At 38.4% G+C, this 24,200-nt stretch overlaps 1 protein-coding gene across 2 annotated transcripts in view; it reads right to left on the bottom strand.

The window, feature by feature from the left end:
- The window catches only part of LOC126473419 (sedoheptulokinase-like), a 114,698-nt gene that overhangs the window by 11,766 nt on the left and 78,732 nt on the right, over positions 1-24,200 (bottom strand). For both annotated transcript variants that reach the window (XM_050100450.1, XM_050100460.1), the window contains exons 6-7: positions 9,492-9,635; positions 4,700-4,895 (exon numbers count right to left, since the gene is read on the bottom strand). In XM_050100450.1, coding sequence (XP_049956407.1) covers positions 4,700-4,895; positions 9,492-9,635 — 340 coding nt within the window. The remainder of the gene's footprint in view (positions 1-4,699; positions 4,896-9,491; positions 9,636-24,200) is intronic.

The following is a 24,200-nucleotide window of genomic DNA, read 5'->3' as shown; positions in this document are numbered from 1 at the left end:
ATAAACTGAAAGAACCAGAGGTTGTAGAGAGCTTCAGGGAGAGCATTAGGGAACGATTGACAAGAATGGGGGAAAGAAATACAGTAGAAGAAGAATGGGTATCTTTGAGAGATGAAATAGTGAAGATAGCAGAGGATCAAGTAGGTAAAAATCCTTGGGTAACAGAAGAGATATTTAATTTAACTGATGAAAGGAGAAAATATAAAAATGCATTAAATGAAGCAGGCAGAAAGGAATACAAATGTCTCAAAAATGAGATCGACAGGAAGTGCAAAATGGCTAAGCAGGGATGGCTAGAGGACAAATGTAAGGATGGAGAGGCACATATAACTTGGGGTAAGATAGATACTCCCTACAGGAAAATTAAAGAGACCTTTGGAGAAAAGAGAACCACTTACATGAATATCAAGAGCTCAGATGTAAACCTAGTTCTAAGCAAAGAAGGGAAAGCAGAAATGTGGAAGGAGTATATAGAGGGTTTATACAAGGGCGATGTACTACAGGGGAATATTATGGAAATGAAAGAGAATGTAGATGAAGATGAAATAGAAGATATGATACTGCGTGAAGAGTTTGACAGATCACTGAAAGATCTAAGTTGAAAAAAGGCCCTGGGAGTATACAACATTCAATTAGAACTACTGACAGCCTTGGGAGAGCCAGCCCTAATGAAACTCTATCATCTGGTGAGCAAGCTGTATGAGAAAGGTGAAATATCCTCAGACTTCAAGAAGAATATAATAATACCAATCCCAAAGAAAGCACGTGTTGACAGATGTGAAAATTACCGAACTATCAGTTTAATAAGACAGAGCTGCAAAATACTAACACAAATTCTTCACAGATGAATGGAAAAACTGGTAGAAGCCAACCTCGGGGAAGATCAGTTTGGATTCCGTTGCAATGTTGGAACGCGTGAGGCAATACTGACCCTACGACTTATCTTAGAAAATAGATTAAGGAAAGGCAAACCTATGTTTCTAGCATTTGTAGACTTAGAGAAAGCTTTTGACAATGTTGACTGGAATACTCTCTTTCAAATTCTGAAGGTAGTAGGGGTAAAATACAGGGAGCGAAAGGCTATTTACAATTTTTACAGGAACCAGATGGCAGTTATAAGAGTCGAGGGGCATGAAAGGGAAGCAGTGGTTTGGAAGGGAGTGAGACAGGGTTGTAGCCTATCCCTGGTGTTATTCAATCTGTATATTGAGCAAGCAGTAAAAGAAACAAAAGAAAAATTTGGAGTAGGTATTAAAATTCATGGAGAAGAAATAAAAACTTTGAGGTTCGCCGGTGACATTGTAATTCTGTCAGAGGTAGCAAAGGACTTGGAAGAGCAGTTGAACGGAATGGAGAGTGTCTTGAAAGGAGGATATAAGATGAAAATAAACAAAAGCAAAACAAGGATTATGGAATGTAGTCGAATCAAGTTGGGTGATGCTGAGGGAATTAGATTAGGAAATGAGACACTTAAAGTAGTAAAGGAGTTTTGCTATTTGGGGAGCAAAATAACTGATGTTGGTCGTCGTAGAGAGGATATAAAATGTAGACTGGCAATGGCAAGGAAAGCGTTTCTGAAGAAAAGAAATTTGTTAACATCGAGTATAGATTTAAGTGTCAGGAAGTCGTTTCTGAAAGTATTTGTATGGAGCGTAGCCATGTATGGAAGTGAAACATGGACAATAAATAGTTTGGACAAGAAGAGAATAGAAGCTTTCAAAATGTGGTGCTACAGAAGAATGCTGAAGATTAGATAGGTAGATCACATAACTAATGAGGAGGTATTGAATGGAATTGGGGAGAAGAGGAGTTTGTGGCACAACTTCACAAGAAGAAGTGACCGGTTAGTAGGACATGTTCTCAGGCATCAAGGGATCACAAATTTAGCATTGGAGGGCAGTGTGGAGGGTAAAAATCGTAGAGGGAGACCAAGAGATGAATACTCTAAGCAGATTCAGAAGGATGTAGGTTGCAGTAAGTACTGGGACATGAAGAAGCTTGCACAGGATAGAGTAGCATGGAGCACTGCATCAAACCAGTCTCAGGACTGAAGACAACAACAACAACAACAACAACAACAACTGTAGACTTCCACTGTTTTCATTAAGAACTGTGCTTGTATTGTGAACCTGTGTTTGTATTGCGAACTGAGTGATGTTCTGAGTTTTCTCCTAAGTAGTTTAGTACAAAGACAGGACAAATTACATGATAATTTAAGGAAACGGCAACATACAACTTTGTTTTATGGAAAACAGTACGCTGCTTCCATTTCGTAAAATCATCTATCCTATGATTTTTTTGTATCTCATTCTTTTTTCTAATCAAGAACTTTTTTTGATATTAATTTCATTGTAAAGTTGAAGCAGATGTTTAAGACATATCACAGCAGATCAACAGAATTTAAAAATCCAACTGTTATGGTTCAAGAAACCATTCCCAAAAGCAGTGGTATTTTTTATGATATGTATGTGCACTCAAAAAAGCACAGCTCTATTCACTTTCTCTCAAGACGGTTACTGGAAGTCCTGAGATTTTGACTATTTTTGTTGAGACTCTTCTTGAGTGAGAGAAATTCCCATTCCTAGATATACAGGACGATTATAACTGAAGTCCTGGTATCAAAAAAGTGTAAAAAAGGAACCACTCCTCAGAATGGCATCAAATTTTAACAGAATATTGTTGGAGAAGGGGGGAACATTGCGGAAACAAAAAAAAATTTAATGAAAATTTTCTGTTAGAAAATGCTATAAGCATCATAATGTAAATGGGATTGACTACAATTGACGGATGAATCGCAATACAATGGCTATGGTGTGGGCTGAACATTGAACCAAACACACTGTGCAATGTGCATGAACACAGAGCTTCAGCATTCAATAGTTGAGGCACAATTAGTTTGGCAAACCTGTCCACTATGGCAAGATTGTATGACACTGGAAGGGAAAAATCAGTTTTTAATTATCCTGAGGCCAAAACTTGCACAAAAAGCAACAATGAAATTGGTTTTTAATTGTTGTGAGATGCGCACAAGACATTTTCACTATGCCGTCCACCATTTTCTGCCACAGGCTAAAACTGAGAAACGGCACCTTCTGCAACGGATCGGAGTGTCTCAAGCTCATGTTCAGAATGTGTTGTGCAGTGCATGCCTTCAGTTCAGCTATGTTTATATTCAAAGCACTGAAACAGCATCTCTGAGATAGCTTCACAGCCAGAAATCACATGGATTAAGATCACATGATCTGGATATGCCAGTGGCTATAGGGAGATGATGGCTGATAATTCTAACATTTCTAAAATGCCTCTGCAGCAGCTGCTCCAATGACTATATAATGTGCAGAGGAGCGTCATCTTGCAAAACATGATCCTATACACACAGCCACATTGTTGAAGGATTTGAATCACTTTGGTGCATAGAAGACTCTCCTAGCATTTATCAATTACAGTACAAGTAGTAGGACTGATAGGATCCACTTCCTCAAAAAATATGGCCCTATGACAAATGAAGTTGGCAACTCACAACACACAGTTACCTCTGCAGAATGAAGTGGTACCAATTGATGTGCAAATGGATTTTCATAGCTCATATTCTGAAATTCTGTGAATTCACATGTTCTAAGAGATGGAAATGGACTTTTTCTGTCCACAGAATGTTCCATGGCCATTCATTGTCAACTTCCATGTGAACAAGAAATTATAGAACAAATGTTTGTCTTACTAGCAGGTCAACATGAAGCAATTCCTGATCATGAGTAATTTTGCACAGATAGCAATGCAGGATGTTTTGTAGAATTTTATGTACCATGCTCACAGGCACATCCAAAGTTCAGGCAATTCCCCGAGCACAGTACACAACTGCTTGGCCCCTCTTGCAATGCTGTGATCACTTCTTCTACTGATGTTTTCCTCTCTCTGCCACACCATTTTAAAAAAAAGAAACTGGCTTTTCAGGTTTCATAATTATTTTCTCCAGACCCTTGGCAGGAATGGCCCACCACCTTTTTTGATAACCTTGAGTGTCTGAAATTTCCGCAGAGCTACTGATGCACAGTTAAGCGTCTTGTAATTTTTTTTAACTGTAATCTACTGCTTACAGCACCATCTAGGGGTTCCATAACAGTTTTTTGTTTCCATAACGTTTCACCCTTCTTCAACAATATTACATTCAAATTTGACATCATTCTGAGCAGTGATTTGTTTCTTACAACTTTCTGAAACTTTAATATACAATCACACCCTGTACATACTTTCTAAAGGTACTTATTTGCTGAAAACTACTTGCTGTATTTTTTTACAGTTGCATGCATATTATTCTCATTGAAATCGCTATGCTAGAGGAACTCTACAGTTTAATTAGTGAAAATGAGGTTTATATAATAATTCTACATATCATCAAATTCTATTACTAAAAAAGCTATTATTGGTGGAAAACTGTCAGGCTTCCAGCCAAGTAGCAGTGTTAAAATACTATGACACTTTGATGAGTGTCATGTTCATCATCTTCTGGTGATGTCAGCTGGAAACCAGAGAGCTTTTCACCAATGGTACACACCGAGAGGGCCTACATTCATGTACAACTATTATTATTTTTATAGGTGTGTTCTGATGATTTTAGCTTTGTTGTGCATTCTCAGTATTCTAACAGACACTTTTCTAATTATGTGCAACTGGAGAATACATACATCAACATAAAGCTTACCTGTGTAGATTTTCAATAACACCACTACATAATGCACGGAATACTTGTCCCAATGACAGATTACCTAAATCAATGTTTGTAACTGTTGCATTTTGTTCAGGACTATGCCTTTCTCCCAACAATGTTGGTATCACTTTCAGTGATGAAACTGCATTTTCCTCAGCAGCCAAAACCAGTATTTTTTCCCACACTTTAGCTGTAAACAAAAATGTTTCAGCAGTTACAATCAGATGATCATTCTATGCTATGGCCATAAAGAACTGAACTATAAAGATACTGTCAAATTTATACATGTAATATCTGGATGTCAAAATGAGAATAGTGCCTCTGTTTAAATAGAACCAATCAACATAATACTTTCACCAATGTGATAATGGGGTTTTTATTTTATTAGAAATAATAAAAGACTATCGTGTTTCCAACTTTAATAATAAAAGATATAAAACTTAGATCTACTATATAAATTTGCTACACTATTACCACAATGAGTACCTACTAATGTATTGAAGCAACAATATTAATGTAATTTAAAACAACATGAAGATAAGAAGATGAAATATTACTCATAGATCACGAGAGATGAAAAACATTTTATATTTATACCAATGTTCTTAGCAGAACTCAAATGATATCAAGCAAAATTATGGGAGATATCTGGTTGGTTAGATGATTAGTTAGTCTTGTGTTCTGTAAATTACATTTATGATAAATTTGGTATATAGATTGTGCTAGCTGAACAGCAATTCCACACATTCATTAAAATCCTGGGTGATGGAATATACCATAATTAAAAATGGGATTGAAACTAAAAGAAGCTATGACAGTATTTTAATTCATTTTGAACAGTCCCAGTCAGAAAAAGTAGTGAATAAGAAATCGGAAGATAAATGTGGTTACTGTATTCAGTTATTGCAAAAATTTTGATTCTGTCCCCACACTTTTATTTAGCTAGGTGCACAATGGTTAGATAATTATACAAATGGTAGCATTAAAGAATAAAATTTCTTTTCTGGTGCATTCAAATATTAAATGGGTTGTGTTCAATGCAGAAGTTTCAGACTTCAGAGAGTCTACAACTAGAGAACTGCAGGTACTGGAGGCAATGAGATGCAGACAAACACAATAAAAAGAATACTAAAAATTTATATGCTTTCAGACAAAGTCCTTCCTCAGAAGTGGAACTGTCACACATTCACACAACAACAACAACTATTCACACACACACACACACACACACACACACACACACACACACACATGATTACTGTCTCCAGCTGCTACTTAGCTGCAATCACTGTGATGCATTCTACGTGGGCATGACTACTAACAAGTTGTCTGTCTGCATGAATGTGCACTGCCAAACTGTGGCCAAGAGACAGCTGGACCATTTAGTTGCAGAAAAATCTGCCCACAACAGATGTGCTTCACTTTAATGACTGGCTCATAGCCTGCGCCATCTGGACTCTTCCTAGCAACACCAGCTTTTCTGAACTGCAGAGGTAGGAACTCTCCCTACAACATATTATTCATTCCCGTAACTCTCCTGACCTCAGCCTTTGTTAACCCCTGTGCTCCACCTGTCCAACACCTTCCCAATTCCATTACAGTACATGTGCCTTGTATCCCACCAGTGCACCTAGAAGTCCTTTCCTCTTCTCTACTTCTCTACCCTCCCTTTTCCAGGGGCCAAAACAAATGATGGAGGCAGGTTCTCCTATGTGCAGTCAGCCACACATGGATGAACTTAGTCATGGTGTTGTGACACTGAGCCATTGGAATTGAGCATAAAACAGAGAGGGTGGCCTCAGCAGTGATGGATGACCGCTGGTATGCACTTAGGATGCTGGCAAAACCTGCAGGCCCCGATGGCAGGGCACAGCTGGAACCGCAACGAGGCTGGTGCTGGCAGGTGGGCATGCGGTGGCTGGAATGGATGAATCAGCATACAGGACTGACATCTATGAAGTCGCTTTGCCAACTGGAGTGAAACCTATATGAACTCAAGAACCTACTGAAGGCTTCCTTGGGAGAAGATTGAGTGATATGTTTCCTCATCTGGGTTTTGAATGTATGAACCAGCTGCCCCGCTTCTCCATTGGACAGGGGATGAAAGGGAGGGGGCATAACATGCCAGATGCTGATCTTTGTACAAAAATATTAAAAATCTTGACTCACAAACTGTGGGACATTGTTCGTTACCAGTGTATAAGGCAACCCTTCTAAGGACAAAATCTTTGAATGGGCCTTGACTGTGGATGTGGACAGGCAACAAATCACATAAGGAAATTCTGAGAATTTATCCACTACTACAATCCAAAAGAAGTTAAGGAATGGCCCCTCAAAATAACAATCACGCAAAGGATCTGATGATCGATCCAGTCGATGTCTAGCCAGCTGTTGTTGACAAATTGAACAATCTGACATAAGACAGGATTGGTCATGACAGCCACCAAAACCCAAGAATGGGAAAAGCATCCATAGCATTTTGAGGTTCAACATGTAAATAGAAACACAACAGTTCATCTTGATCAAATGGTGTATTGGGGCCAATCGGCAATCGAGGAAGAGCATCTGCATTAGTGTACTGTGCTCTGGGTCAGAAATGAATCTCATAGTTACAGCATGACAAAACAGAGTCCAGCATTGCAGGAAATGGGCCACTTTGTCTGGTAAATATGCTGAACAACTGAAAAGAGAAAACACAGGTTTATGATCAGTAGTCAAATGATACATGGAACCCTATATGAAAACATGAAATTTTTGAGCATGTAAATTTAACAAGGGCTTTGTTCTCTATCTGCAAGTGGTGCTGTTGCACCTGATTCAGAGTTTTGGAAGTGTACACAAGAGGGTGTACAGAACTGTCCACATATTTGTGCACAAGTACAACGTCAAGGTCATACTGGGAGGTGTCTGTGGCCAACAAAAACGTTGGCTTGGTTAGAAGGTAACTGAGCAAGGTCCCAAGTGTAATTTTGACCTTAACAGGGCAAAAACTTACTAGCTAGTGGGCGAACAGTGAAAAGAAACATCTTTGCATAAGAGACCATTAAGTGGCTGGGCCAGTGGTTCAGGATCCACATAGGTTTAAAAATTTAATGGTCACTGCTGCACCCCTGTCCACTTGCATTTTTAACATCTAGTCCATCACACGTACTTCAATGTAGACTTACTTTGGGGCTACCATCACTTGGGAAACACTTCTCATCCATGTTCATGTCTCGTGAAGAAGGCTGCGAGTTCTACACGGATGCACTAAGTTTTTTTTTTTTTTTTTTTTTTTTTTTTTTTTTTTTTTTTTTTTTTTTTTTTTTAAATACAATGGTTGTGTATTGACCAACTCTTCGGGCATGCAGCCCACTCATGTTCAACAAAATAATAAGCTATGATAGAAGAGGAGCATGCGCCAGCAGTAGTGATGCTGACTGCTGTTGCTGCTTCGATGGTGCTGCCCCACACAGCATTGAGGCTGCAGTTGTATGACCACAACGTCCTCTTGCCCCCGTGAGCTAACTGATGGCAGCCGAGGAGTAGAGGAATCAATGGCGGCTACTTCACACCATGCTTCTATCTGATTTCTTTGTGCCACAGATACTTCAAAAGAATCAGCAGTGTTCATAATATCTCTGAGAGAGGTATTTTCACACTTTAAAGCACTTTCACAAACTTCCCTTTTCGGGGCCAGGTGTATTGTAGCATCATGAGTCATCAAATCAACATTGGAGTCCCAGTGGGCCTTAGTAACAAACGTAATTATGGCTAAGACTATAAAGTTCTGTTGCCCAAGCTCTGTATGACTGTTGCAGCCACTTCTGACAACAGCAGAAGCAGCAATAGCATGGATATGTTTGCAATGACAATTAGAGAGCAACTGACACATTCCATCAAAAGAGAGACTGATTGGTTCCTGAAGAGGAGCTAGCTGACCAAAATGTGATAAAAATGAGGATAAATCCACAACCAAAATAAAGCCTTACACAAACTTTGGTTGGCAAAAACTTGAAAATGTTGCCAAAGGCATTTTCCTTAAGCATCCCAATCTTCCACAGACACAATATATGGAGGAAATGGTGGGGGTTGAGTTAACGATAGTAGAAGCAGATGGATCAATGAAGCTGCCAAATTGTTTAGTGCCATGCAGAGACCCTGATGATGGTTAGTGAGCGCTCGCTGTTGTTCAACAATAAATTGAAGAATTTCTTCCACTGACATGTTGGCTGTATATTGCACCAAGAAACAAAACACACGGAATTGAATATTGCCAACTATCTTGTAACATTCTACAGACACAATATCAGAAATAAAACCAACAAGTTTTATTTTTCTTCCACTTGAAGAGATACACAATAACATTGAATGAAGTACAGAATGATACAAAGTATCATAACTGTAGAATGCATCAATATATAGTCTCATTGGTGAGCATCAATAAGTAAATAACATAAGTGAGGCTGAAAGCCTGGCACACCGGGCTTATATTGGCTTGTTTGCACATGGCACTACACTTCCTACACCATCTGTCCAGGTTGCAAGGCAACCTTTCTAGGCCAGTTGTGGATGCACTTGTTTCGTGCACTGTTTGATTATGCACACTCACTCTATAGGGTTACAACACTCTCCATATCAGTGCTACACCTACTACCAGACAAACTTCAATATTAGCTTAAAGGATAAAATATGCAACCCAATAAAGAGAAATTTGCATTGCAAATCATGATTTATTATACTATACCTAAAGGTGACAAGAGAAAAAGCACAACATACATTCTTTCATACACTAAAAATAACTCACACTGTGGAACACTGAAGCCAAGTTCTAACGTCCATTGTTGAAGGGTACGAACAAAAGTAGCCAGTGCATTTCCACCATTTAATGATGCAGCCACAGCTAAGTATCTCCCACTAAAGTAAGGGAAATACAGCACTGTCTGTTTCTCTGAAACAATAATTAAAACTAATTAGATGAAGAGCACTACATGATGTTGCAACATAACTACCTTCGACAGCTTATAATATGTTACTGAGTGTAAATGATCAATGAACAACCCAATACACCTTTTAAAAAAAAATCCTGTAAGTTGTCAGTCCAGGGTTTCAGCAATAATTTTGAATAGACAGTAAATATTTCTGATTAACAGTCTGAGTATTTTACTTCGTCTTGTGATTAATTAATGTAATCACTTAAATTAATAATTTCTGATAAAAATATGTATGCATGGGTAGTCCATTGTTTGGGTCAATTAAATTTTAAAGTTATTGTGAAATGTGACATTGCTGTGAAAAGGCAAAAATTAATTTTGTATTCCAGTTTATGTTGTCATTGAAACCATGCAAACATATAACAAACCTCAAGATAAACAAGAAATTTTATCAAATAAAAATAATATGTAAATCATATTAAAAAGATCACATATTTACATCTGAGATGTAAAATTTGCAAAAGAACCTAATGGTAATAATTTGGGGAGAAAATATTAAATAATGAAGTACAGGGAGTCTATTGTAAATATGTCTGAGTATGACAAAGTTACCTACAAATACATTTTTAATAAAGTAAGACTTGTATGAATTATCAAAAGAATATAAATGTGATTGTGGCTGTGACAGCATGGTTCACTGTCATTCAGTATGTGACTCAGTATATCTCAGTCTATGACTCAGTTTTTGAGTCAGTGCTATTATGAGCTGTTATGAATTGTTTGAGCAGATTTAATACAATTTTCATGAGAACTGAAACACAATCTTTAAGCCATGCATCAAGTATCCAGGATCAAAATAATCCCCTAACTGGACTAAGTAAAATATGAGGTGTGTGGTGTTTGTAAATGCGCCTCATTGCAAATAAATACGAGCACCACATTATCAGTCCCATTAACAGTTATAAAGTGCTCCAATTTGAGATTAATATTCCACAAAATGTATTTAGGGAAGTAGTGGGCACCTTATAAAGCATACACAATGTACTTTGCTGCCCATCAGAACTGCAGTACCATGAAGGCAGCATACAACAAATGTCAAGTAAGTATAAAGTGTGCTACATACTTGGATGTGTAAAAGATTAACATTTCAGCACAATTCCACAAGTAGTAGGAGCAATACCATCTACATGCTATCTGCATTTTGTGCCATTTACATAAAAGGAAAGATTATACAGTTGTTTTCAAATTCAGAAATCACATCTGAATGTTGTTTGTTTGTGAGAAGATCTTTTTATTCCGCTTTTAAGTATAAGATACATCAACCAGTACACATCAGAATTTGACAGCAGTAGGATTGTGGAACATTACGACTATGGTTTATTATTCTGTGATACTGCTGCTTGTATTAGTTGGGATATCATGAATGTCATGCAACTTTGGAATTTATGGGTTCTGGAAGACCATACTCAACATGATGCAGCATCTCAATGACCCCATGTGACTAGTACCTGAGAGGAGAAACATATTGTTTGTTTGTTTGTGCAGGCTCGTACAGCATCACATACGTAAGCTCTGACAGAGTTACAGTCACATACACTGACTCAGAAAAGGGGCTTGTTTGTAGCAACACAAGTATCCACATGGATAATGCAATGCCATCTGGAGCAGCACAGGCTGTCAGCAAAGGTACCACTTTTGCGATTTTCCTTAATACAGCAGCAGAAAGAGGTGTATGAACAGTGGTGCACCCAATGATACCACAGAAATGATTACATGTTGTCTTTTTAGATGAGCCTCAATCCTGCATACTACACCACAATCCATGAGTGGAAGCTCAAAGGAGAATGAAAACTGTCAGACTGCATTTGTCATTATCATCTGGCCCAAGCATGATACCATTTGGTGCACAACACAGTCAAATGGTTCAAATGGCTCTGAGCACTGTGGGACTTAACATCTGAGGTCATCAGTTCCCTAGACTTAGAACTACTTAAACCTAACTAAATTAAGCACATCACACACATCCAAGCCCGAGGCAGGATTCGAACCTATGACCATAGAAGCAGCATGGTTCCGGACTGAAGTGCCTAGAACCGCTCGCCACGACGGCCAGCCACAACACAGTCAGCTCTGGTTCACACAGCCAGTAATTTGGACAGAAGCTATACATTTCTGATGTGTTAAGGACAATGGCTGTGCCCTACTTCTGAGGGCTGTCTGAGATTATCTTCCAACTAGATACCATAAGACCGTATGTTTCCCACATTGCCGTCACCCTCCCTGATACTACAGTGTTCAGTTGTTGCCCTGGACAATACAGTCTCCAGATCTATCACTCACAGAGCTGAAGCAACATGACTGATGAATTCCTATCTGTCATTCAACCTCAGTTTGACTCAATGTCTAGTGAGGTTGGAGCCACTGTTGCTGCCAGAGGTGGTAACCCTGCACACATACAAAATTTAATTATGTATTATTGTTACTGGAATGTATATGTAGAATTTTTACAAAATGTTGCTTGCTACTTTCTTGGTGTTGCAATTTTAAAGATCAGCAGAGTAACTGAAACACTTGAATCATAAAAAAAATTGTTTCCTGTCTTCTGTGAGAAACAGTTTTTTTCTTAAATGTTACTACCTTTTGTACACATTTTTTAAAAGAGCTTAAGTTCTAAAAATTTCAATCTTTCCTTCAAGCACAGGGAGAGAGATAAAACACACACACACACACACACACACACACACACACACACACACACACACACACACACACACTTTAATGAAATTGTTGTATGTCTCATACCATATAAGCAGTCCATTATTTGAGAGAAAAGTCATTGTTTCACAGGATTCACTGTCAAATTGTCATTTACTGAGTCAGTTTATACCCACTGGTTTATTTCCTAGTGACTACTCACAAACACAGTTAATATGTACAACTGCAATAAAATTGTTGTCATTTTAAGTAACATAAAATTATAGCAGTGTCATCATCATCATCATCATCAGTTTTCTGTTGTATTAGCAGGTCCTTTGCCTCTCCATTTTCTGTGATCCATTGTTTCCTTCTTACTGCTGCTGTATGTTGTACTGTCCATCATGTCATCCAGTATCTGAAATCTCTTCCTTCCTCGCTTCCTTTTCCCTTGTGCATAACCTTCTAAAACTGTTTTTATCAGTCTGTCATTCTTTCTTAATATATGCCCAACCCAATTTCTTTTTCTTCTTTTTATTACATCTAGTAACTGACTTTTCTCTCCCACTCTTCTCAGTACCTGTTCATTTTTGACTCTGTCCATCCAACTTATTCTTTCCATCCTCCACCATGTCCACATCTCAAAAGCCTCTAGCCTTTTTCTGTCTTTCTTCCTCAAAGTCCATGTTTCAGTGCCATCCGGAAGAACACTCCATACAAAACATTTTATGAGTCTTTTCCTCAGTTCTCTGTCCAGATTGGTGCAGGAAATTCTCCTTTTCTTATAAAATGCCGTCTGCCATTGCTACCCTTGTTTTAATTTCTGTGCTGCACTTCCAGTTGGTGTCCATCCAGCTTCCAAGATACTTAAAATTTGGCACCTGTTCTAATATTTCTCCATTAAGTATAATTTTTATTTCTTTATTTCCTCCTAGTGCCAATACTTTTGTTTTCTTTGTGTTCATTTTCATTGCATAATTTTTTCCGTTATCTTCAATGGTGTCCCCTAAATCCTGTAATTCTTTTTCCCCTGTGGCTAGAAGGACCATGTAATCAGCAAACCTCAAACAACCTACTCTTCTTCCTCCAATTTCTATTCCTTTGTCATCTAATGAGCATTGGTCAATCATATTTTCCAAGTAGCAATTGAAAAGGGTAGGTGATAAACAGCATCCTTGACTTACTCCTTTGCCTAGTTTGATCCAGTTTGTACTTTCTCCTCACACTTTAAATGAGGCTTTTTGATTCAGATATAATGAGTTTACAAGTCTTCTGGTTTTCCAGCCCACTCTCCTTTCCCTCATTATAGTCACCAGCTTTTCCCAAGCCATACTGTAAAATGACTTTTCTAGACCGATGAAGCACATATAGAGGCCTCTTCTTTTTTCAATAAATCTTTCTCCCAAGATTCGTAGGAGCCCTATTGCATCTCTGGTGCCCGTATTCTGTCTACAGCCAAACTGCTCCTCACCAGGATTCTCCTCCATTACTTTTTCAAGTCTCTTATTAATTATTCTTAACATCACTTCGGCTGCATGTGAAATGATGCTGATTGTCCTGCGCTCACTGCATTTTTTGGTTCTATGTTTTTTTCGGTAATGGAATCATTACTGTTGTCAGAAAGTCCTCAGGCCATTCACCACTGTCATATATTTTATTACATAACCTGAATATTTCTCTTATTCCATCTTGGTTCAAGCATTTTAATACAGGCTGTTTATAAATGAATATTGGGGTTTCAACGCTTTATAACATTTATTACATTCAACTTACAGTTAGTTATAAATGATATGTCAAATGAAAGAGCAACTCAAACAGTTTTACCAAGAACCTTATAAATGTTCAATGTGAGCACCATTTGTCGCACAGCACACATCAAGACTATAGCCAAGTACTGGATAGGCCGCAAGGGGCCCAATGACAGAGCTTGCTTTGCGTGGCCTCCACGTTCACCTGACCTAACACCATGCAATTTTTTTCTTTGGGGCTTCATCAAGGATTGTGTGTATGTGCATCCGCTACCAGCAGACCTCCCTGAACTAAGAAACTGGATTGAAGCAGCTGTTGCTACTGAAGACACACTTATCAATGTTTGGGAAGAACTCAGCTATAGACTTGATGTGTGTCATGTGACAAAAGGTGCTCACATTGAACATTTATAAGGTTCTTGGTAAAACTGTTTGAGTTGCTCTTTCATTTGACATATCATTTTAGCTGTAAGTTTAATATAATAAATATTATAAAGCATTAAAACCCCGATATTCATTTATGAACACCCTGTATTTCTCTTGGTACTTTATCTGTACCTACTGCTTTGCCATTGCAGCAATGGAAAACTTTTCTTCTTCCATTATGGTGGTTGGCCCTTTCTTGTCATCACTTACACTGTTGAGTGATTCAAGTTCCAGAGTTTCTGGTTTACGATCTGTGTCATAGCTCTTTTAGATAATCTTCCCATCTCTGGAGGACATCGTCACGATCTTTGTACACCACCTCTTCATCTGTACTCAAAATTTCCATAGTAGCACTTCCTGCTCTGTTTTGATCCCATGTCATAGTCTTTCCCTGTTGTATAGCAAGTTGTATCTTCCCTTCCTGTCCAGTTCTTCAACTGCATCACATTCCTCTTTTAGCCATTTTTTCCTAGCCTGCTCTTCGCAGTTCACTATTTAATCTTTGGTACATCTTTCTTGCATCTTCAGTGTTCTTGTTTTTAAATTTTCTTCTCTTGTCCATCTTGCAAATCATTTCTTGCATAAGCCATGCTTTTTTTTTTGTTTCCCTTTTCCCTTTTACATATCTTATATTTCGCTGTTGTGTTTTAATGATTCCTTCTTTCAGCATATTCCAGTACTCATCGACATTATCAGGTGGTTCTTTGTCTCGTAATGTGTTTAGAAACCCAAGTGACAGCATTTCTGTAATTTGTAATTTGTTGGATCTTATCTTCTCTAGATTCCACTTCTTCACCATGGTTTTTCATTCTTATTTCTATTCTGCCATTAAGTAAGTTGTGGTTGGTATTAATATCTACACCTGGTAATGTGTGAATCTTCTTGATACCATTCCTGTATCTTTCTGCTATCAGTATAAAATCAATTTGGTTTCTGTATTTATGCCCTGGTGATTTCTAAGTGTAGGGCCTCTTGTTGTGGTTATTGAAACATATATTTACCACTACCAGCTGCCTTTCCCTGCAGAAGCCAATTAGCCATTCACTTCTATCATTTCTCTTTCCAAGACCATGACTGCCTACTATGCTTCCCTCTTTCCCTTTTCCCACAACGGCGTTCCAGTCTCCCATTACTATTTTGCAGCTTTTTTTATTTTCGTCCATTATTCTCTTTATTACATTGTATGTTTCTCTACAATTTGGTCATCATGTTCTGAAGTTGGCACATACACCTGGACAATCAATAAATCTTTTCGTGCTCGTTTCAGCCTTACACCAATAACCCGGTCATTTGCATAGTCCACATATTCCACATGTTTAGCCAATTCCTTTGTCATAATCATTCCTACTCCATTCATTCCTTTTACTTCTCCTCCTGAGTAGTGCAATACATATTCATCTGACTGTAACTCTCCACATCCATTCCATCTTACCTCAGCAACTCCTAAGAGGTCCAGCAGTGTACCATGATTAACACACAATAGTTTAAAAGCGCGCAGAATTGAAAAATATTGAAACAATTCTTGTTATGTCCATGATATTAACCTTAACAGAGGTGATTTCAAGTTTATTTCAGTTTTTCAGTACAACTAGGTGTAAGCTATCCAAACAACTATAACTGTGCATTTGAGACACTCAGGCAATTGCATAAAATATGAACGCCGGTGTACCAGGAGTAAATGACATTTATTAATTTATAAAAACAGAAAATACACTTGGTGATACTTGGTACTAGTTGGCACTAGAGAAGAATTTCATGAGACTGTTTATAACTGGCAAGAAATCATCACTCTATGTAGCACTTGTGGAACATAACACTGCACACAGAGAACAAACCAAAACCCACCATCTTAGTGGCTGGAGTGGGAACTCTTTGACAGCTCACATGAACACAGCAGCTGATAGTAACTGGTGATATTGTTCGCTACAAATTCACACCTTGTGATTCTACAAAGACTAAAATATTTCAAAATGAACACACTACAGTTTTATTAAAATGAGCAGTACAATTACCTATTGTTTGTGTATGGCATTTCTGTACGTATGCAGTGTAAACTGGATGTCATTCTAGAATGTAGTGAATTTGTAATTAATGATAGCCATTCTTATCGTCTTTTTCAAACCTAGTTGATTAATTATGTGTTACTTTCTTCCTGCGGTGTAGAGGGCTACAACAGACCCATGGTAACTCCTGCCTGTCATAAAACGTAACTAAAAGGAGTGCTATACATACCCAACCTTTCATGTTGAAGACTCCACTATCACCTGAACAATAATCAGTGTTGACAGAAATGCAGGCCATTTGGTGATGGATGCCTTCTTCCCCCCATCCTACTCCTACCACCAGCACCACCACCAGCACCACCACCACCACTATTCCTTCAGTCTTCTGATAGGCTCAATGTGGCCCTCCGCAAATTCCTGTCATAAGCCAGTCTCCTCATCTCAGTGTAGCACTTGAACCTTATGTCCTCAATTATTTGTTGGATGTATTTCAATCTCTGTTTGTCTCTCCAGTTTTTACCCTTGGCAACTGGAATAAAATAATAACTGGATCCTTTTACCAACCTCCCAACTCAGGTGATACAGTTGTGAAAGGATAGAAGAAAACTTGAGTCTAATTTCAAACACGTACCCAACTCATAGAATTATAGTTGATGTTGACTTCCATTTACCCTTGATATGTTGACGAAAATACATGTTTAAATTCTTGGTCAAAATACACATTTAAATCTGGAGGTACACATAAAACATCATTCAAAATGGTCCTAAACACATTCTCTGAAAATTATTTCGAGCAATTAGTTTATGAGCCCACCCAAACAGTAAACAGTTGTGGAAACACACTTGACCTCTTAGCAACAAATAAACCATAGCTAATAATGAGCATCAAAATGGATACAGGGATTAGTGAACACCAGGTTGTCACAGAGAGACTGAGTACTGTAACTTCCAGATCCTCCAAAACTAAATGAAAAATACATCTATTCCAAAAAACAGATATAAATTTGCTTGACAGCTTCCTGGGGGAGAATCTCCACTCCTTCCAAATTGACAATCTAAGTGTAGACCAGATGTGGCTTTTAATTCAAAGAAATAGTACTGATAGCAATTGAGAGATTTATAAAAATTAAACTAATGAACAATGGCACCGATTCCACATAATACACAAAACAGATCAAAACACTGTTGCAGAAACAACTAAAAAAGCATGCCAAATTTAAATGAATGCAAGATTCCCAGGATTGGTGATCTTTTACAGAAGCTCAAAATTTAGCACAGATGCAAGATGCTTATAACAGTTTCCACAATGAAACCTGTGTGATGACAATGGAAATACCATCAATGACAGTGCTGGTAAGGAAGAGTGCTAAACGCAGCCTTTCAAAATTCCATCATCAAAGAATGTGGAGTAAATATCCCACAATTCAAATTAAGATGCCACCATGAGTAACTGAGAATTAGATCTCCTTGAAGGATTGAAGCAATTTAAATCACGTAATAAAAGCGTCTTCCAATCCAGACTGTATTAGGTTTCTTTCAGAGTATGCTGATGCAATAGCTCCATACTTACCAATTGAATACAGTTGCTTGCTCAACAAAAGATCCACACTTGAAGACTGGAAAGTTGCACAGGTCGCAACAATATTCAATTATGCTCAAATATCATTAATGTTGATATGCAGCAGGATTTTGAAACATATACTGTGTTCGAACATTATGAATTGCCTTGAAGAGAAAGGTCTATTGGCACACAAGTCAACATCAACTTAGAAAACATCATTCTTGTGAAACACAATAGCTCTTTACTCACACGAAGTGTAGAGTGCTATTGACAAGGGATTTCAAATTGATTGCATATGTTTGATTTCCGGAAGGCTTTAGGCATCGTACCTCACAAGTGGCTTGTAATCAAATTGTGTGTTTACAGAATATTACCTCAGTTATGCAACTGCATTCTTGATTTACTTTCAGAGAGGTCACAGTGCATAGTAATTAATGGAAAGTCATCAAGTAAAACAGAACTGATTTCTGGAATTCCCCAATACAGTCTTATAGGCCCTTTGCTGTTCCTTATCTATATAAATGATTTGGGAGACAATCTGAGCAGCAGTCTAAGGTTTTTTCCAGATGAAGCTATAATTTATTGCCTAGTAAAGTCATCAGAAGATCAAAACAAATTGCAAAAGACTTGGAAAAGATATCTGTATGGTGCAAAAATTGACAGATGACTTTAAATAATGAAAATTGTGAAGTCATCCACATGAGTGCTAAAAGGAATCCATTAAACTTCAGTTACACGATAAATCAATCAAATCTAACAACAGTAAATTCAACTAAATACCTAAGAATTACACTTATGAACAACTTAAAATGGAAAGAACACACAAAACATGTTGTGGGAAGGTGAACCACAGACTGCACTTTATTGGCAGAACACTTAGTAGATGCAACAGATATATTAAAGAGACTGCATACACTACTCCTGTCTGTTCTCTTTTGGAATACTGCTGCATGGTGTGGGATCCTTACCAGATAGGGTTAACGGAGTACACTGAGAAAGTTCAAATAAGGGCAGCATGTTTTGTATTATTGAGAAATGGGGAGAGAGTGTCATGATCATGATATAGGATTTGAGGTGGGCATAATTACAGCAATGGCATTTCTCATTGCGACAGGATCTTCTCATGAAATTTCAATCACCAACTTTCTCCTTCAAAAGCAAAAATATGTTTGTTTTTCCCCACACGTTGTTCAGGAGTAGAATAATAAAGAATTATTGTGAAAGTGGTTCAATGAACTCTCTGCCAAGTGCTTAAGTGTGATTTGCAGAGTATTCATGTAGATGTAGGGGTATCTTCTACAGCTCTCTCTAGCACTATGGAAGTTATTCCCTCACATCTTAATGTGTCCTGTCATCCTGTCCCTTGATTTTGTCAGTGTTTTCCTTATGTTCCTTTCTTCACCTATTCTGCAGAGAACCTCCTCATCCCTTATCTTATCAGGTCACCAAATTCTGAACATCCTTCTACACCATCATTTTTTAAGTGCTTGGATTGTCTCCTTTTCTGGTTTTCCCGCAGTACATGTTTCATTTTCATACAATAATGTGCTCCAAGCGCACATTCTCAGAAATTTCTTCCTCGGGTTAAGGCTGATGTTTCTAGTAGTTGACTTCTCTTGGCCAATAAAGCCTTCTTTGCCTGTGTTATTGTGCTTTTTATGTCACCCTTGCTTCATCATTTGATTTTTGCTTCCAAGGTAGCAATATTTCGTCACTTTTCCTACTTCACAGCCATCAGTTTTGATGTTAAGTTTATCATTCATCTCATTTCTGTTCCTCCTCATTACTTTTATCTTTTTTTCAGTTTACTCTCAATCCATATTTTGTCCTCAAAGGCTGTCCATTCCATTGAACATGTCCTGTAATTCTTCTTCATTTTCACCAAGGACAGCAATGCCATCACCAGTGAACCTTACCATTAATATCCTTCCACCCTGAATTTAAATCTCTCTCTTGACTTTTCTTCCATTTTTGACACCACTTCTCCAATGTGTGTATTGAACAGTAGGACAAAGCCTACATCCCTGTTTTAAACCCTTTAAAAACTAAGCACTTAAATCTTTTTGCCATTCTAATTGTTCCACCTAGCTTTCTTGTAGATATTGTATATAATATATAACCTACTCATATTTTTCTCAATATTTCGAACATCTTGCACAATTTTACAATGACAAATGCTTTTTCCAGATTAATGGTTGGTTGGTTGTTTTGGGGAAGCAGACCAGACAGCGAGGTCATCGGTCTCATCGGATTAGGGAAGGATGGGGAAGGAGGTCGGCCGTGCCCTTTCAGAGGAACCATCCTGGCATTTACCTGGAGTTATTTAGGGAAATCACGGAAAACCTAAATCAGGATGCCCGGACAATGGATTGAACCGTCGTCCTCCCGAATGGGAGTCCAGTGTCTAACCACTGCGCCACCTCGCTCGGTCCCAGATTAATGAATCCTATCAATGTGACTTGATTTTTCTTAAGTCTTGCTTCCATTATGAAGTGTAATATCAGAACTATGTTTCTGGTGCCCTTGCCTTCCCATAGAGCAAAACTGATCATCATCTAACAGGTCCTCAATCTTCTTTTCCATTCATCTGCGTATTATTCTCGTCAGCTCTTGGATGCAAGAGTTGTTAAGCTGAATGCCTGATATTTCTTGGACTTACCAGCCCTTGCTATCTTTGATTGTGTGGATGACATTTTTTTAGAAGTCTGATGGTATTTCTCCATACTTATAGATTCTACTCACAGACTTAAATAATCACTTGGTTGCTACTTCCACCAACAATTTCACAAATTCTGAAAGAATGTTATCTATTCCTTCTGCCCTACTAGTCACAAATCTTCCAAAGCTCTGTTGAACTCTGACTCTAATACTGGATTCTCTATGCCTTCCACATCAAATCTCATTTCTTCCTCAATCACATCATCAGACAAGTCCTTTCCCCCTCTTAGAGGCCTTCACTCTCTCCTCTGTGATTCAGTGGAATTCCCACTGACTCTTAATGTTGACACTCTTGCTTTTAATTTCACCCAAGATTTCCCATATGCTCAATCGGCCCTTCAATCTACCATTTTTTTTTTATTTCTTCACACTTTTCCTGCAGCCACTTCACTGGGTTTCCCTGAGCCTCCTATTTATTTCATTCCTAACTGACTTATATTTCTGTATTCAAGAATTTCCATGAAAATTTTTGTATTTACTTCTTTTTTCAATCAGATTAAGTATTTCTTCTGTTACCCATGGTTTCTTTGTAGTTACCTTCCTTGTACCTATGTATGTTTGTCTGACTTCTGTAATTACCCTTTTCAGAGCTGCTCAGCCCTCTTCAGCTGAGTTGCCTACTGTGGTACTGATGATTCTAATGCACCTCATCATTCCTCAGTACATCAGTATCCCATTTCTTTCCACACAGTTTCTTCCAGACAATTCTTTTAAATTTTAGTCTTCTCTTCATCATTATTAAATTAGGATCCAAGTCTATATTTGCTCCTGTGTATGCCTCACAATCCAATATCCAATTTCAGAATCTCTGTCTGACCATGATATAGTTCCACTGAAATTATCCCGTATTTCCAGGCCTCTTCCATGTATATCTCCTCCTCTTGTGATTTTTTTAACAGTGTGCTATATCTAGCTGAAATTTATTGCAGTACTCAGTTACTCTTTCCCCTGTTTTATTCCTACTGCCAAGCCCATATTCTTCAGTGATCCTTTCTTCTGCATCTTTTTCTAATGTCATGTTCCAGTCCCCCCCCCCCCCCCCCCCTCCCGTTATTGGATTATCATCTCCTTGTATGGTCCATAATCTGTTCACTATGCCCTGTGATCTCATGCACTTATTATCAGAGTGTATTTATGTTTGCCCCTGAAGTCCAGTGTCATAATCAATCGACCATGTAGGGTCATCATGTACCCTTGATAACACAGGGTCCCACAGCTGATACCTGAACTGCAAACTCCATATGTATTGCGAGGATTAGGTATATGTCCGATCAGGGTACCAGGACTCTGGGCAGCAGCTACTATGCCACGTAGCCTTTGCCATGGTGGCATGGTGCCCATGTGGAGATTCTTTCATCAGAGTGAGTGGCATCAGAGTGGACAATCCACAATGAAATAAATCAAACTTACCAGTAGCTGTGCCAACAAAACATTCTCAATAGATAGGAAACAAGATTTCAGTGCAGAGACTTACAATACCATGGTATTTCCATCTTTGTTCAAGTTATGGGATGAGAGTCAGGCTAAGAAGAAATGGAGATAGATAATTCAGGCAGTTCTTGGTATGCTCAAGAACTGATGGAAATTCTTTTGCAAAAATGAAGTAACTGTTTTTCATTGAAAGTACTGAGGATAGGTTTGGAGAAGTTGTGTGAAGGAGGAAATGAGAAATGGATTTCTGCTGATCACAACCTTGACTGCTAACCAATCACAGGCACTTCAGGGCTGTGACAAGTGTAGGGATATGAGGCCTGTTCAAAAAATTCCAGAATTTTGTCCACAAAATGTTTTTCGTTTACCTTTTACTTGTTGTGCATGGTCTCCTTCGAAATAATCTCCTCCACAATTGATACATCGCTCCCAATGCCATTTACACTTCCAGAAGCAGTCTTGGTACGCCTCTTGCTCGATCAAGTGAAGCACCATCTGCAAATTCTCTTTTATCCTGTCTATCATTGCAAATCTTCATCCTTGCAATGGGGTTTTCAACTTTGGAGATAAAAAAAAAACACAGGGGCCGAGTATGGAGGTTAAGGCACCACAGTGATTTCGTTTTTTGTGCAATAGTCGGGCACCAAAAGAGATGAAGGTACGGGTGCATTATTGTCATGCAAGAGCCATGAATTGTCTCACACATTTCAGACTACTCTCACATTTTCTTGCAGGTATCACAACACATCCTCATAGTACCATCACTTAAAGTTTGCCCTGTGGCAAGAATTCATGATGAACTAATCTTTCAAAACCAAAGAAAATTACCAGCATGGCTTTGACATTTGACCTGACCTGGTATTGGAGAACTTTTCCTAACCAACTGTGAAGACTAAACCTTGGTCTCAACATCATAACCATAAACCCACATCTCATTACCAGTTAAGGACTGAGCCAGATGGACTTATATTCAGGAGGATGACAGTTCAAACTCACATCTGGCCATCCTGATTTAGGTTTTCTGTGACTTCCCTAAATTGCTTCAGGCAAATGCCAGGATGGTTCCTTTGGAAGGGCATGGCTAACTTCTTTCCCCATCCTTCCCAGTAATCCGATGGGACCGATGACCTAGCTGTTTGGTTCCCTTCCCCCCAAATCAACCAGTCAACAAACCAACCAGTTACAATTCTCTTAAGGAACATCTTGTACTCATATTCGTGATCCAAAAGCTCTTCAGAGATTGTGAGGTGAAGGTCTTTCTGATCTTGACTCATGAGCCACAAGATGAACTTGGCAGCAACATGATGCATTCCAAGATGCTGTGTCAGGATTTCATGACATGATCCAACTGCAATGTTACATTCTTTTGCAACCTCTCAGACAGTCAGTCTTCAATTGGCATGCACAATTTCATTGACGTTCCTGACAAGAGCACTGTCGGTAGACATGAAAAAGTGTCCTGAATGATGGTCATCTTTAACATCTGTGTAGCCATTTTTAAAACGTGTGAATCATTTGTAAGCCCAAGTATGGCTTAAGCACTCATCACCATACGCTTCCTGCATGACTTGGTCCATCTCTGTTAAGGTTTTCTTGAGTTTCACACAAAATTTAACGCATACGCATTGCTCCTCTAACCCCACCATCTCAAAATTTGCAAACTGTCCAACACAACATTCTAATCAATAAGGCACTGAACATTAAGTAACAGACATACAACAATGAAACTTCCAGCACTTACACGTTAAACACAGGCATGTGCAGGGATGCCAACTGCATCTTGCTCCAATACACCATTGTTGCGAAATTGTGTATGTTCTAGAACTTGTTCAACAGACCATGTATGCCAGTAACTGTCTCTCCTCATTACAAACTCAACAGGATTCAAGGCATCATCTCCCATCACATCTAACATTACAAACAGGCAAAGAACTATACATTAACCTGCAGCACTACAGAGTACATTTTGTTCCTCACATTTAGAGAAGACTTAAGGATAAC

This window comes from Schistocerca serialis, chromosome 1 (genome assembly GCF_023864345.2).
Source record: "Schistocerca serialis cubense isolate TAMUIC-IGC-003099 chromosome 1, iqSchSeri2.2, whole genome shotgun sequence".
In the NCBI taxonomy this organism is placed as follows: Eukaryota; Metazoa; Arthropoda; class Insecta; order Orthoptera; family Acrididae; genus Schistocerca; species Schistocerca serialis.
This window is presented reverse-complemented; position numbering and strand designations above follow the sequence as displayed.